This window comes from Triticum dicoccoides, chromosome 3B (assembly GCF_002162155.2).
Source record: "Triticum dicoccoides isolate Atlit2015 ecotype Zavitan chromosome 3B, WEW_v2.0, whole genome shotgun sequence".
NCBI classification, from domain to species: domain Eukaryota; kingdom Viridiplantae; phylum Streptophyta; class Magnoliopsida; order Poales; family Poaceae; genus Triticum; species Triticum dicoccoides.
The window spans coordinates 626,378,343-626,392,915 of record NC_041385.1 but is presented as its reverse complement, the minus strand read 5'-3'; the positions used below and the strand labels follow the sequence as shown (position 1 = coordinate 626,392,915).

The following is a 14,573-nucleotide window of genomic DNA, read 5'->3' as shown; positions in this document are numbered from 1 at the left end:
CATAGTTACAGGAACATGTATAAGTCATGAAGAAAGCAATAGCAATATACTAAACGATCAAGTGCTAGGCTAACGGAATGGGTCATGTCAATCACATCATTCTCCTAATGATGTGATCCCATTAATCAAATGACAACACATGTCTATGGTTAGGAAACATAACCATCTTTGATTAATGAGCTAGTCAAGTAGAGGCATACTAGTGACTATATGTTTGTCTATGTATTCACACATGTATCATGTTTTCGGTTAATACAATTCTAGCATGAATAATAAACTTTTATCATGATATGAGGAAATAAATAATAACTTTATTATTGCCTCTAGGGCATATTTCCTTCAGTCTCCCACTTGCACTAGAGTCAATAATCTAGATTACATAGTAATGATTCTAACACCCATGGAGTCTTGGTGCTGATCATGTTTTGCTCGTGAGAGTGGCTTAGTCAACGGGTCTGCAACATTCAGATCCGTATGTATCTTGCAAATCTCTATGTCTCCCGCTTGGACTTGGTCCCGGATGGAATTGAAGCGTCTCTTGATGTGCTTGGTCCTCTTGTGAAATCTGGATTCCTTTGCCAAGGCAATTGCACCAGTATTGTCACAGAAGATTTTCATTGGTCCCGATGCACTAGGTATGACACCTAGATCGGAAATGAACTCCTTCATCCAGACTCCTTCATTTGCTGCTTCCGAAGCAGCTATGTACTCCGCTTCACATATAGATCCCGCCATGACGCTTTGTTTAGAACTGCACCAACTTACAGCTCCACCGTTTAATAAAAACACGTATCCGGTTTGCGATTTAGAATCGTCCGGATCAGTGTCAAAGCTTGCATCGACGTAACCATTTACGACTAGCTCTTTGTCACCTCCATATACGAGAAACATATCCTTAGTACTTTTCAGGTATTTTAGGATGTTCTTGACCGTTGTCCAGTGATCCACTCTGGATTACTTTGGTACCTTCCTGCCAAGCTTATTGCTAAGCATACGTCAGGTCTGGTACACAGCATTGCATACATGATAGAGCCTATGGCTGAAGCATAGGGAACATCTTTCATTTTCTCTCTATCTTCTGCTGTGGTCGGGCATTGAGTTTGACTCAACTTCACACCTTGTAGTACGGGTAAGAACCCTTTCTTTGCCTGATCCATTTTGAACCTTTTCAAAATTTTATCAAGGTATGTGCTTTGTGAAAGTCCTATTAAGCGTCTTGATCTATCTCTATAGATCTTGATGCCCAATATGTAAGCAGCTTCACCGAGGTCTTTCATTGAAAAACTTTTATTCAAGTATCCCTTTATACTATCCAGAAATTTTATATCATTTCCAATTAATAATATGTCATCTACATATAATATCAGAAATTCTACAGAGCTCCCACTCACTTTCTTGTAAATACAGCCTTCTCCAAAAGTCTGTATAAAACCATATGCTTTGATCACACTATCAAAGCGTTTATTCCAACTCCGAGATGCTTGCACCAGTCCATAAATGGAACGCTGGAGCTTGCACACTTTGTTAGCACCTTTTGGATCAACAAAACCTTCTGGCTGCATCATATACAACTCTTCTTCCAGAAATCCATTCAAGAATGCAGTTTTGACATCCATTTGCCAAATTTCATAATCATGAAATGCAGCAATAGCTAACATGATTCAGACAGACTTAAGCATCGCTACGGGTGAGAAAGTCTCATCGTAGTCAACTCCTTGAACTTGTCGAAAACCTTTCGCAACAAGTCGAGCTTTATAGATAGTTACATTACCATCAGCGTCAGTCTTCTTCTTAAAGATCCATTTGTTCTCAATGGCCTGCCGATCATCGGGCAAGTCACCCAAAGTCCATACTTTGTTCTCATACATGGATCCCATCTCAGATTTCATGGCCTCTAGCCATTTTGCGGAATCTGGGCTCATCATCGCTTCCTCATAGTTCGTAGGTTCGTCATGGTCAAGTAACATGACTTCCAGAATAGGATTACCGTACCACTCTGGTGCGGATCTTATTCTAGTAGACCTTCGAAGTTCAGTACAAACTTGATCTGAAGTTTCATGATCAATATCATTAGCTTCCTCACTAATTGGTGTAGGTGTCACAGGAACCGATTCATGTGATGAACTACTTTCCAATAAGGGAGCAGGTACAGTTACCTCATCAAGTTCTACTTTCCTCCCACTCACTTCTTTCGAGAGAAACTCCTTCTCTAGAAAGGATCCATTCTTAGCAACGAATGTCTTGCCTTCGGATCTGTGATAGAAGTATACCCAACTGTTTCTTTTGGGTATCCTATGAAGACACATTTCTCCGATTTAGGTTCGAGCTTATCTGGTTGAAGTTTCTTCACATAAGCATCGCAGCCCCAAACTTTAAGAAACGACAACTTTGGTTTCTCGCCAAACCACAGTTCATAAGGCGTCGTCTCAACGGATTTTGATGGTGCCCTATTTAACGTGAATGCGGTCGTCTCTAAAGCATAACCCCAAAACGATAGCGGTAAATCAGTAAGAGACATCATAGATCGCACCATATCTAGTAAAGTACGATTACGACGTTCGGACACACCATTTCGTTGTGGTGTTCCGGGTGGCGTGAGTTGCGAAACTATTCTGCATTGTTTTAAGTGTAGACCAAACTCGTAACTCAAATATTCTCCTCCACGATCAGATCGTAGAAATTTTATTTTCTTGTTACGATGATTTTCCACTTCACTCTGAAATTCTTTGAACTTTTCAAATGTTTCAGACTTGTGTTTCATCAAGTATATATACCCATATCTGCTCAAATCATCTGTGAAGGTGAGAAAATAACGATACCCGCCGCGAGCCTCAACATTCATTGGACCACAAACATCAGTATGTATGATTTCCAACAAATCTGTTGCTCTCTCCATAGTACCGGAGAACGGTGTTTTAGTCATCTTGCCCATGAGGCACGGTTCGCAAGTACCAAGTGATTCATAATCAAGTGATTCCAAAATTCCATCAGTATGGAGTTTCTTCATGCGCTTTACACCGATATGACCTAAACGGCAGTGCCACAAATAAGTTGCACTGTCATTATTAACTCTGCATCTTTTGGTTTCAACACTATGAATATGTGTATCACTACTATCGAGATTCAATAAAAATAGACCACTCTTCAAGGGTGCATGACCATAAAAGATATTACTCATATAAATAGAACAGCCATTATTCTCTGATTTAAATGAATAACCGTCTCGCATCAAACAAGATCTAGATATAATGTTCATGCTCAACGCTGGCACCAAATAACAATTATTCAGGTCTAAAACTAATCCCGAAGGTAGATGTAGAGGTAGTGTGCCGACCGCGATCACATTGACTTTGGAACCGTTTCCCACGCGCATCGTCACCTCATCCTTGGCCAGTGCTCGCTTATTTCGTAGTCCCTGTTTCGAGTTGCAAATGTTAGCAACAGAACCAGTATCAAATACCCAGGTGCTACTGCGATCTCTATAAGGTACACATCAATAACATGTATATCACATATACCTTTGTTCACCTTGCCATCCTTCTTATCCGCCAAATACTTGGGGCAGTTCCGGTTCCAGTGTCCAGTCTGCTTGCAGTAGAAGCACTCAGTTTCAGGCTTAGGTCCAGACTTGGGTTTCTTCTCTTGAGCAGCAACTTGCTTGCTGGTCTTCTTGAAGTTCCCCTTCTTCTTCCCTTTGCCCTTTTTCTTGAAACTGGTGGTCTTGTTAACCATCAACACTTGATGCTCCTTCTTGATTTCTACCTCCGCGGCTTTTAGCATTGCGAAGAGCTCGGGAATAGTCTTGTTCATCCCTTGCATATTATAGTTCATCATGAAGCTCTTGTAGCTTGGTGGCAGTGATTGAAGAATTCTGTCAATGACACTATCATCAGGAAGATTAACTCCCAGTTGAATCAAGTGATTATTATACCCAGACATTTTGAGTATATGTTCACTGACAGAACTATTCTCCTCCATCTTGCAGCTATAGAACTTATTGGAGACTTCATTTCTCTCAATCCGGGCATTTGCTTGAAATATTAACTTCAACTCCTGGAACATCTCATATGCTCCATGACGTTCAAAACATCGTTGAAGACCCGGTTCTAAGCCGTAAAGCATGGCACACTGAACTATCGAGTAGTCATCAGCTTTGCTCTGCCAGACGTTTTTAACGTCGTCAGTTGCATCAGCAGCAGCCCTGGCACCCAGCGGTGCTTCCAGAACGTAACTTTTCTGTGCAGCAATGAGGATAATTCTCAGGTTACGGACCCAGTCCGTGTAATTGCTACCATCGTCTTTCAACTTTGCTTTCTCAAGGAACGCATTAAAATTCAATGGAACAACAGCATGAGCCATCTATCTACAACAAACATAGATAAGCAAAATACTATCAGGTACTAAGTTCATGATAAATTTAAGTTCAATTAATCATATTACTTAAGAACTCCCACTTAGATAGACATCTCTCTAGTCATCTAAGTGATCACGTGATCCAAATCAACTAAACCATAACCGATCATCACGTGAGATGGAGTAGTTTTCAATGGTGAACATTACTATGTTGATCATATCTATTATATGATTCACGCTCGACCTTTCGGTCTCCGTGTTCCGAGGCCATATCTGCATATGCTAGGCTCGTCAAGTTTAACCTGAGTATTCTGCGTGTGCAAAACTGGCTTGCACCCGTTGTAGATGGACGTAGAGCTCATCACACCCGATCATCACGTGGTGTCTGGGCACGACGAACTTTGGGAACGGTGCATACTCAGGAAGAACACTTCTTCATAATTTTAGTGAGAGATCATCTTAAAATGCTACCGTCAATCAAAGCAAGATAAGATGCATAAAGGATTAACATCACATGCAATCAATATAAGTGATATGATATGGCCATCATCATCTTGTGCTTGTGATCTCCATCTCCGAAGCACCGTCGTGATCACCATCGTCACCGGCGCGACACCTTGATCTTCATCATAGCATCATTGTCGTTTACGCCATCTATTACTTCTACGACTATCGCTACCGCTTAGATAAAGTAAAGCAATTACAGGGCGTTTGCATTTCATACAATAAAGCGACAACCATATGGCTCCTGCCAGTTGCCGATAACTTCGGTTACAAAACATGATCATCTCATACGATAAAATATAGCATCACGTCTTGACCATATCACATCACAACATGCCCTGCAAAAATAAGTTAGACGTCCTCTACTTTGTTGTTGCAAATTTTACGTGGCTGCTAAGGGCTTAGCAAGAACCGTCACTACACCACGACACCACAATGACGACATGCATCCGTTGGTATAAGTGTGCATCGCCGACACATTTTTTGTCTCAAACTATACCGACACACAGATTATTAGTGTTCAATAAGCTAGTTACACACTTTCTGTCGCCAAAGCATCACCAGACCAGCGACGTAATTTCTGTCGGTAGATACAACCTTCACTGATAGTCCGTGTGTCGCCGATTCGTAGGGACCCATAAAGTGTCGGGGTTGTTTTGTTAGGCCCACACAAAAAATAAGGCGCCGGAAGAGAGCGGAGCGCGCGGCACGCGAAACACCCAATTCCTAAATACTCGTTCCCAATCTCACCCCTCTCTATCGCCGCCCACGCACAACACATACCCTAAACCTAACCCTCCCACGCCGCCGCCCCGGATCTGCGCGCCGCCGCCCCAGATCAGCTCGTCGTTCCCCTCTCGCCACGGCATCTCGGACCCTGGCCTCCCTTCCCTTATCCCGCACTCAAGGAGGAGCAGCAACATCCCGCTGACGAGCAGCAACGCCTCCCGCCGTGCTGAGAGTGAGGAGCAGCAACACCGTCCACCGGCAAGCAGCAGCAGCGTCGTCCGCCACCGAGGGTCCACAGCGCCAGCTGGTTCAGAGGAGCTGCTGGCCGTTCTTCTTCCTCCACAGGCGAAGCCTGTCCCGGCTGATTCCCCTTGCCCTGCCCCGCCTCCAGAACTCAACATGTAAGCTGCAATTATATTCCTTTTAACTGTCTTCTGGTATGTTCTGTAGTTAACATTATTATTGAATGGCTTACGACCTGATTTAATACCTCACATGATATTTTTTCAGTTTCTGTATTATGTTGTTCATTCTTTTATTTTGAAGGAGTTGCAGATTTGATTGTATGAACCTTACTAGTGTGATATGTTAATGCTTTCGTAACTGTTAGGTCTTCACAGATTGATCTCTCTTGAAGTCGCATGATTAAGTGCATCCAGTCCTTTTTTAGGATCTGAATCTCTTTTCTTAACGGGTGGTCTGTAACAGGTGCATCCAGTCACGTTCCCCAAATTCATCCGTTCTAACCATCCAACCCTCTTGCAACTTCTGTAACGGGTGGTCTTTGAGGTTCTTCTCACACAAAATCAGCTCATTTCTTCTCTGGCAGCATTCTACTTCTGTCCGTTGGCCTTTTTATGTGTCTCCCCTGTTTTCTGAATTTACGCACACAACTGTGCCTTGGTTTCATTAAATGTAATCCTCAAATTTCCACATGACGCCTTCAGATCATTGGCTATCTATATTTCTTTCTGTATCAGCAAGCATTATGTTCATTTTTTCTTCATTTACATTTGAAGGAGTTGCAGATTTGCTTGTACGAACTTTACTTAATGTGATTTGTTAAGCTTAGGAACTGTAAGTTCATCACAGATAGATCTCTCTCATGCAGTCACATGATTACATATATGTTGCCTGTTGTTTGCACTCTTATGAACAATACTGTATGTTGTAATGGGTCAGTTAGCTCACCTGCTGGTCCATCTCTCCTCTCTCATCTTGTTTGTCCCTAAATGTGGACGCTATTTATTGTTTCTTGTTCACTTCCGGCGATTCACATCTTTGTGTATTCTTCCTTGGTACCCCAATGTTTTAAGTTTTTGTCTATTTGATATGTATGTTCATAGTGAATACCGATTTGTGCAGCGACGTTGATATTTTGAGTCTACATTTCACTAGTAGTCTGTGTATCACCACTGAAGGTGCAGCCACCACGGACAGAAGGTGGACGGATGAGCCTAGGAACAACTAGGGGTGGGCATTCAGTTTATATGGTTATTAGTTCGGTTCGGTTTATTCTGGTTTTTTGAATTTCGGTTTGTGGGTAAATGAGAACTGAGATAATCCTAACACAAATAAAAACTGAATCTTATTTACCGGAATTTATCGGTTTGGTTAACCGAGAAAATGAAGTCCATGTGCATCATCAATAGATGGAGCATGCCATGAGCAGCCTCGTATCCAATTGTTATTTGCTTTGTAACATACAGTAGTTCCCAATTTTAGCATAAAATTTTATGCACGGATCAATATTCCTTTTTCAAGAATATGTACTGATCAATATTCTGATGCCTCTAAATCAAGATGTACTACTGAAACTGAGCAGCTTTCATTTGATAACTATTGTATTGAAAATAGATCTGAATTAATTAAGCGCAGTGTGAGCTTTCATTTGCTGCACTCGAGGATAAAGCAGTCACATGTAGTATGGGTAATTCGGTAACATATGTATTACTTGGTGCGGTAAAATATATTTTATTCATCTTCCTGTTCCAGTGTAAACTATGACCTGATACTAATGAATGGTTATTTCTGTAGATCCAACCTTGCAGAAAGCCATGGTTGTCGTCATCGCAGAGTTCAGGTATTACTCTTGTCAACATCACCATGTTTGTTGTACCACTCTTGCTTGTCCTCATGAATGCATGCAACAACCATACACACAAATGGCAGTGCTGGAGCTGCACGACTCATGTAGAGGGCTTAAGGAAAAAAGAGATTTTATATGGAGATCTGCAGTTAAATTGATAGAACGGTGTGTTTCCAAATCATATCGTTGTCTGAAAATTACAGTGCTATATACTTGTTCTTGCATATTGTTCAACAATGCAAGTTCTACACAATGTGTTCAAGTTTTTTCATCAATAGCTTTAAGTTTTATTTCTACTTTTGGATGATAGCAATGCCCTTCATTCATTCTGCATTAGAGTACATATGCTTTAAGTTTTATTTTTGCTTTCGTTTTAATATATATCTTTTTGCGTGGGTTGATATATATCTTTGTTTACTGATAAGAAAAAGTACCACGCAAAAAAAAGTTTATTTATTGTTCTTAGTACTTGTGTGGTGCTTCTCTATTTGTGATTGTTTTGCGTGTATGTTTTTTCAAATAACGTGAGTGGTACAATTGACCATAACTGTGCAATTTGTTTTTGTACCAGTACTACAATAGATGATCATGCCCAAGTTTTTAAATGAGCATATGCTTTGAACTTGGCCTATAGATGAACTGAGAGCATGTAGTAGTTAAATGGACTATGGATGAACAGAGAGGTCTTTTGCCGTTACGGTAATTAGCAGTTGCATGGTCTGACATTGTATATGTGGTGGTTCGTTGCTCATGTTTTTTTTCTGCTTGTATTGCAGGAGAACCGAGAATGATTATACACGACCAATACAGAACGACCTCTCCAGTAGTTGAAAACCAAGTAAGGAGGTGCTTTCAGATTCAGTTTTCTGAGAAGCGACTAGTGAGCATGAAAGAAAACAGTATTTAAGTATCCTGCAAACTTATGCATCAACATACAATAGTTGATCATTCACATATGTTCATGTGTAGTCTTACATTGGATGTAGCTGTAGTAGTCAAAAATAACTTTAACCGTTTCAAAAAATGAATAAATAACTTTATGATTTCCATACTATAAAAAGAAGAAAAGGTTATCAGTGTTTGTAAGGCACTGCTGGGTCTAGCAATCTAACTGATCAATTTCACAATGACCTGTTGGTTCTCAATTGCTATAGTTTAGAGTTGTATGTTTGATTAAAACTGTAGCTAACTTTGAACGATGTAGATGCATACTCACCCTTGTTTGATACTCTTCTTTTATCAGCATATGAAAACTCTCATGTAACATGCATACTCTCATGGATATGTACGCATGTGTTTGTAAGAACTTGTATGCGTGAGTTTGTAAGAAGTTGAATGCTGGTCTAATGCTTTATTTTCTCCAAAATTGGGCTATATGCTCACGGCTGCTTCCTGATAAATGTGCATGTATCTGGGTTTCTTTATTTCATTTAAATGATTATTAGTATGTTTCGGCCTTTGACCTACACATATAACTACAGTACCAAGCCAGTTTGTTGTACATCTTCTGTTTTTGGTTCTTTGGACTTGAGTAACTCAGAAGTTTGACAAAATGTACTATGATAATATTGCTCAAACATATGGGGCTTTTGTAGGGTGAAATGGAGGGAAGTATCAAGTCGAAGATATTATGGCTTTTGTACATCTTCTATTTTCTTCAAATGGAAGTTGATGTCGGTTTGGTGATCGAAGACTTGGGCTCTGCCATAGTGTTTTGTAGAGTGATCGAATATTTAGTCTCTTATGAACTTGACCCATATTTTGTAGCATGCCACAACTTGTATGTTGACTTGAATATTTCTTTAATGGTTGTAGCAAGGAAAACTAATGAATCTTCTATATATGTTGAATAAATGCGTTGGTCAATGGCATCTTGTGATGAATAGAAGAGTGCAGTTGTGCAAAGTGAACATGAATTGAATGTTTTGAATTTATTTTCAGGTTAATATATGATGCATTTGCATTTTGTGCTGAAATGTATAACCTTGGCAGTAAATGTGTCGGCAAAAGTATTGGAGGTCGCAAAGACTGTCGGCATAGCATACTGACGGACAAACTATCGGGGTAGCAATGGCCATTGCACTATCCGTCGGTACATCACACTGTCAAATGATCTGTCGACATAGCATAGTCTGTCGCTAAAGAAACATCTGTCGCTATAGACCTCACAAATCTCATCAAATTGTTCGTCGGTATATATTTATCTGTCGCTAAAGACCTTTCCCGGCAGGACTATAGGCGACAGCTCCTTTTTGTCGGCAAAGGTCTTTACCGCCACCAAATGTGTCGCCTTAGGTGACTTATGCCGACAGATTGTTTGACGCTGCTTTGAGTGTCGTGGTGTAGTGCGTTCTTACCTACGCATCAAAAGCACAACGATAGTTCGTCAAGTTAGTGCTGTTTTAACCTTCGCAAGGATCGGGCGTAGCCACACTCGATTCAGCTAAAGTGAGAGAGACAGACACCCGCCAGCCACCTTTAAGCACAAGTGCTCGCAACGGTGAAACCAGTCTCGCGTAAGCGTACGCGTAATGTCGGTCCGGGCCGCTTCATCTCACAATACCGCCGAACCAAAGTATGACATGCTGGTAAGCAGTATGACTTGTATCGCCCACAACTCACTTGTGTTCTACTCGTGCATATAACATCAACGCATAAAACCTAGGCTCGGATGCCACTGTTAGGAAACGTAGTAATTTCAAAAAAATTCCTACGCACACGCAAGATCATGGTGATGGCATAGCAACAGAGGGGAGAGTAATGTCCACGTACCCTCGTAGACCGTAAACGGAAGCGTTAGCACAACGCAGTTGATGTAGTCGTACGTCTTCACGATCCGACCGATCCAAGCACCAAACGTACGGCACCTCCGAGTTCAGCACACGTTCAGCTCGATGACGATCCCCGGGCTCCGATCCAGCAAAGCTTCGGGGATGAGTTCCGTCAGCACGACGGCGTGGTGACGATGATGATGTTCTACCGGCGCAGGGCTTCGCCTAAACTCCGCGACGATATGACCGAGGTGGAATATGGTGGAGGGGGGCACCGCACACGGCTAAGGAACGATCCGTAGATCAACTTGCGTGTTATGGGGTGCCCCCCTGCCCCCGTATATAAAGGAGGGAGGGGGAGGTGCGGCCGGCCCCCTTGGGGTGCGCCTGGAGGAGTCCTACTCCCACCGGGAGTAGGACCCCCCCCTCTTGCCTTGGTGGAGAAGGAAAGGGGGGAGGGGAAAGAGGAAAGGGGGGCGCCGCCCCCCCCCCTTCCTTGTCCTATTCGGACTAGGGGGGAGGGGGCGCGCGGCCGGCCCTCCTCTTCTCCCTCATGGCCCACTAAGGCCCATTAACCCCCGGGAGGGTTCCGGTAACCCCCGGTGTTCCGGTAAAATCTCGATTTCACCCGGAACCTTTCCGATGTCCAAACATAGGCTTCCAATATATCAATCTGTATGTCTCGACCATTTCGAGACTCCTCGTCATGTCCGTGATCACATCCGGGACTCCGAACAAACTTCGGTACATCAAAACTTATAAACTCATAATAAAACTGTCATCGTAACGTTAAGCGTGCGGACCCTACGGGTTCGAGAACTATGTAGACATGACTTAGAACTATTCTCGGTCAATAACCAATAGCGGAACCTGGATGCCCATATTGGTTCCTACATATTCTACGAAGATCTTTATCGGTCAAACCGCATAACAACATACGTTGTTCCTTTTGTCATCGGTATGTTACTTGCCCGAGATTTGATTGTCGGTATCCAATACCTAGTTCAATCTCGTTACCGGCAAGTCTCTTTACTCGTTCCGTAATGCATCATCCCGTAACCAACTCATTTGGTCACATTGCTTGAAAGGCTTATAATGATGTGCATTACCGAGAGGGCCCAGAGATACCTCTCCGACAATCGGAGTGACAAAACCTAATCTCGAAATACGCCAACTCAACATGTACCTTCGGAGACACATGTAGTACTCCTTTACAATCACCCAGTTACGTTGTGACGTTTGGTAGTACTCAAAGTGTTCCTCCGGTAAACGGGAGTTGCATAATTCTCATAGTTACAGGAACATGTATAAGTCATGAAGAAAGCAATAGCAATATACTAAACGATCAAGTGCTAGGCTAACGGAATGGGTCATGTCAATCACATCATTCTCCTAATGATGTGATTCCATTAATCAAATGACAACACATGTCTATGGTTAGGAAACATAACCATCTTTGATTAATGAGCTAGTCAAGTAGAGGCATACTAGTGACTATATGTTTGTCTATGTATTCACACATGTATCATGTTTCCGGTTAATACAATTCTAGCATGAATAATAAACTTTTATCATGATATGAGGAAATAAATAATAACTTTATTATTGCCTCTAGGGCATATTTCCTTCAAAAAGAACTCGTCGGCGGAGTCCATTTTGTACCTTGGTAAACTGTCAGACAGCTTGCGAGCGTCGACGAAGAAGACGACCGGCAAAGGGAGTCACGGTGCGCACGGACCAGCTAGCTGCCCTGCCGACGTCCGACGAGTGTGCCGGTGAGGGTCTGGTCGGGGACGGCAAGGCGGCTGCTTGGTCGCGGGGGTTTCGGGGTGGAAAGCAGTCGGTTCCCGGCGGCAAGATGGCGGTGGCGACGTCGGAGGTGGCGGCGTTGCTCAGAGAATGTTGAGGGCGCCGGCAGCTGGCAGAGTCACCAGAAAATGGGAGGCGGCGGCGGCGGTGAAGGAGGCGGGCGTGGTTGTTGTTGGATGGGGGAAGGCCAATGTGCCACCGACCAGCAGGCACGGGCAGGAGAAGGTGAGCGCGCGCGTCCGTCTCGTGTCCGCGCCGACGCAAATCCGGTTAAAAAATGGGCCGGAAATGGGTCGCCCGCGGACGAAGAGCGGACGCGCGTCCGTTTGGATCGGCGCGTTGGGCCGATTTTTGTGTTCCCACCGACCTCAACAGACGTCAGCAGACGAAATGGGTCGCCCCGTTAGAGTTGCTCTTATGCTGTTCACGGGATAAGGAACGGAGATCGGAGCTTCGTATTCGGACTTCGGAATAGCTAGAAATGTGTAATACGCTCCACTTTGATAATGGTAATGGAATCTGTAACTGAGATATCTATTAGTTGTTTTGTTATGAGAATAGAACAATGGGTCTCTCATTTCATTTGTATTGTCCAACTTTGAACTGAATACACTGGGGAGAAGGATTGTACATGTCCCATTCTCACTTTGTCTGGCGCGTGTTTGTTCGTTCACTTGTTGGGTCGGCTCCTCTGAGGAGATGGAAACCGACTTCTGCAGTGCAAATAGTCAAGTCAGACATACTTAATTTAGAAAGGTTTTGAAACTTTCCGAGATTGAATATTATATTAGTGCTCATTTGTGAGAATGTTATCAAAAAAAATTGAAAACTTTATTATTTTTGTTAAATTTTGACTGCATACGTATTCTCCTTCCGTTTTTCATTTGTTTGGCGAAATGTTTTGAAACTTTCCCATATTGAATATGATAGCGTCCACTTTTGTAAGAATGTTTTCAAATACTTTAGGGCACTTTCATATTTCAGGTGTGTTGGTGGGGTGATTGGGATGCTGAATAGAGTTTTGACTGGTCAAAACTTCCAAACATGGATGAAACTGGAGACAAGGTTGATTTTTGTTCGGTTTTAAAAGTTTGAGGTTGTAAAGTAGACGGTTTAAAGGTTCAAGGTTGTTTCTTAGATTTTGATGACAATTCAGTGTTGTAATATATATTTTTTTAAACGGAAATAAAAGGTTTGCCTCGTATATTAATTAAGAAAGGAGAAGAGTTTGTGTTACAAAACTACACCCATTAATACGACAAACGAATTACTCTCCGGACATAATTGTCCCTAGCTTCTTTTAGCGCCTGCAGCCACCCAAAGTGAGGCTTCCTTCATAATGTTACCAAGAAGGATCGATGGTGGTTCGCCTTTGTTTCTGAAGACCCAGGGTTGTAATATGGATTTCTTTCTTTATGTTAACACAAAGTGATAGTTAGTTTAGTTTCAGTATTTTTCTATTTAGTGTTATGTATAAATAGTCACTAAGTTATCCAAATCTAGTTTGACATGACCATTTATGCAAAAATTTTGTTTTGAGAAGTTAGAATTTGAAAAACTGGCCAGGTGCAAAAAGTTTATAATTTATGAAAATCTGAGTGGTTAAGTATTAAGTGGTTGTACGAATAGTTCATCTTTAGTAGACGACCTAGAGATGATCCAAGACGCACAGCCGTGACACACTGGCACGAGCCGGGTTTGCCAAGTCTCAGTGATACCATTGATGGATACAACACAACTGCTGCCACGAGATAACTGTTTGTCAAAAACAGATGGATGTATGGACATCACCCACGAGGGAACCCATCCACCTTTGACCTAGGCAGCCGCCACCTTCAAAAACCTAAGGTTTTCTGCCTCCCGCCGGCGCCGGTGCCGGTCCGTCCCGTCTCCGGTGGCCTTAGGGCCATGGAGACGGAGTGGATCTCAGCCCTTGCCGGTGGGAGGGCTCCGTTTTTAGATCTTTTTTTAACCTTTGTTAGGGTTTGTATCCTGCTCAGGAAGGCGAGACGGCGGCGGCTCCCTGAAGATGGAATAAAGGTCTCCCCGCCTAGCCGCCGTTCCGGTGATGCGTTTAGCATCATCGGTGGGCGTGTGGAGGTGTGTCTCTGGCGGATCTGTCTTTGGTGGATTTGCTCGGATCTGTTTGTCGTTCGTGTTCGTTTGTGTGTCCTCAGATTGGATCCTTTTGATCTACACTCTTCATCTGCGGCGGTTGCTGTTCTGGTGTGTTGGTTCTATGGAGCCTTAGCACGACGACTTCCCGACTGTCTACTACAACAACGTTTGCCCGGCTCCGGCGAGGGAGGGGCGATGAT

General features: G+C 42.8%; 1 protein-coding gene across 1 annotated transcript in view; it reads left to right on the top strand.

Moving 5' to 3' along the window:
- LOC119279726 (formin-like protein 3) overlaps nucleotides 1-9,558 on the top strand; it is a 36,626-nt gene extending 27,068 nt beyond the window's left edge. The window contains exons 2-6 of the mRNA XM_037560873.1: nucleotides 5,521-5,987; nucleotides 6,295-6,375; nucleotides 7,624-7,669; nucleotides 8,452-8,513; nucleotides 9,271-9,558. Of these exons, the coding sequence (XP_037416770.1) occupies nucleotides 5,521-5,987; nucleotides 6,295-6,375; nucleotides 7,624-7,669; nucleotides 8,452-8,466 (609 nt within the window). The 3' untranslated portion in view covers nucleotides 8,467-8,513; nucleotides 9,271-9,558. The remainder of the gene's footprint in view (nucleotides 1-5,520; nucleotides 5,988-6,294; nucleotides 6,376-7,623; nucleotides 7,670-8,451; nucleotides 8,514-9,270) is intronic.
- The last annotated feature ends 5,015 nt before the right edge of the window (nucleotides 9,559-14,573 follow it).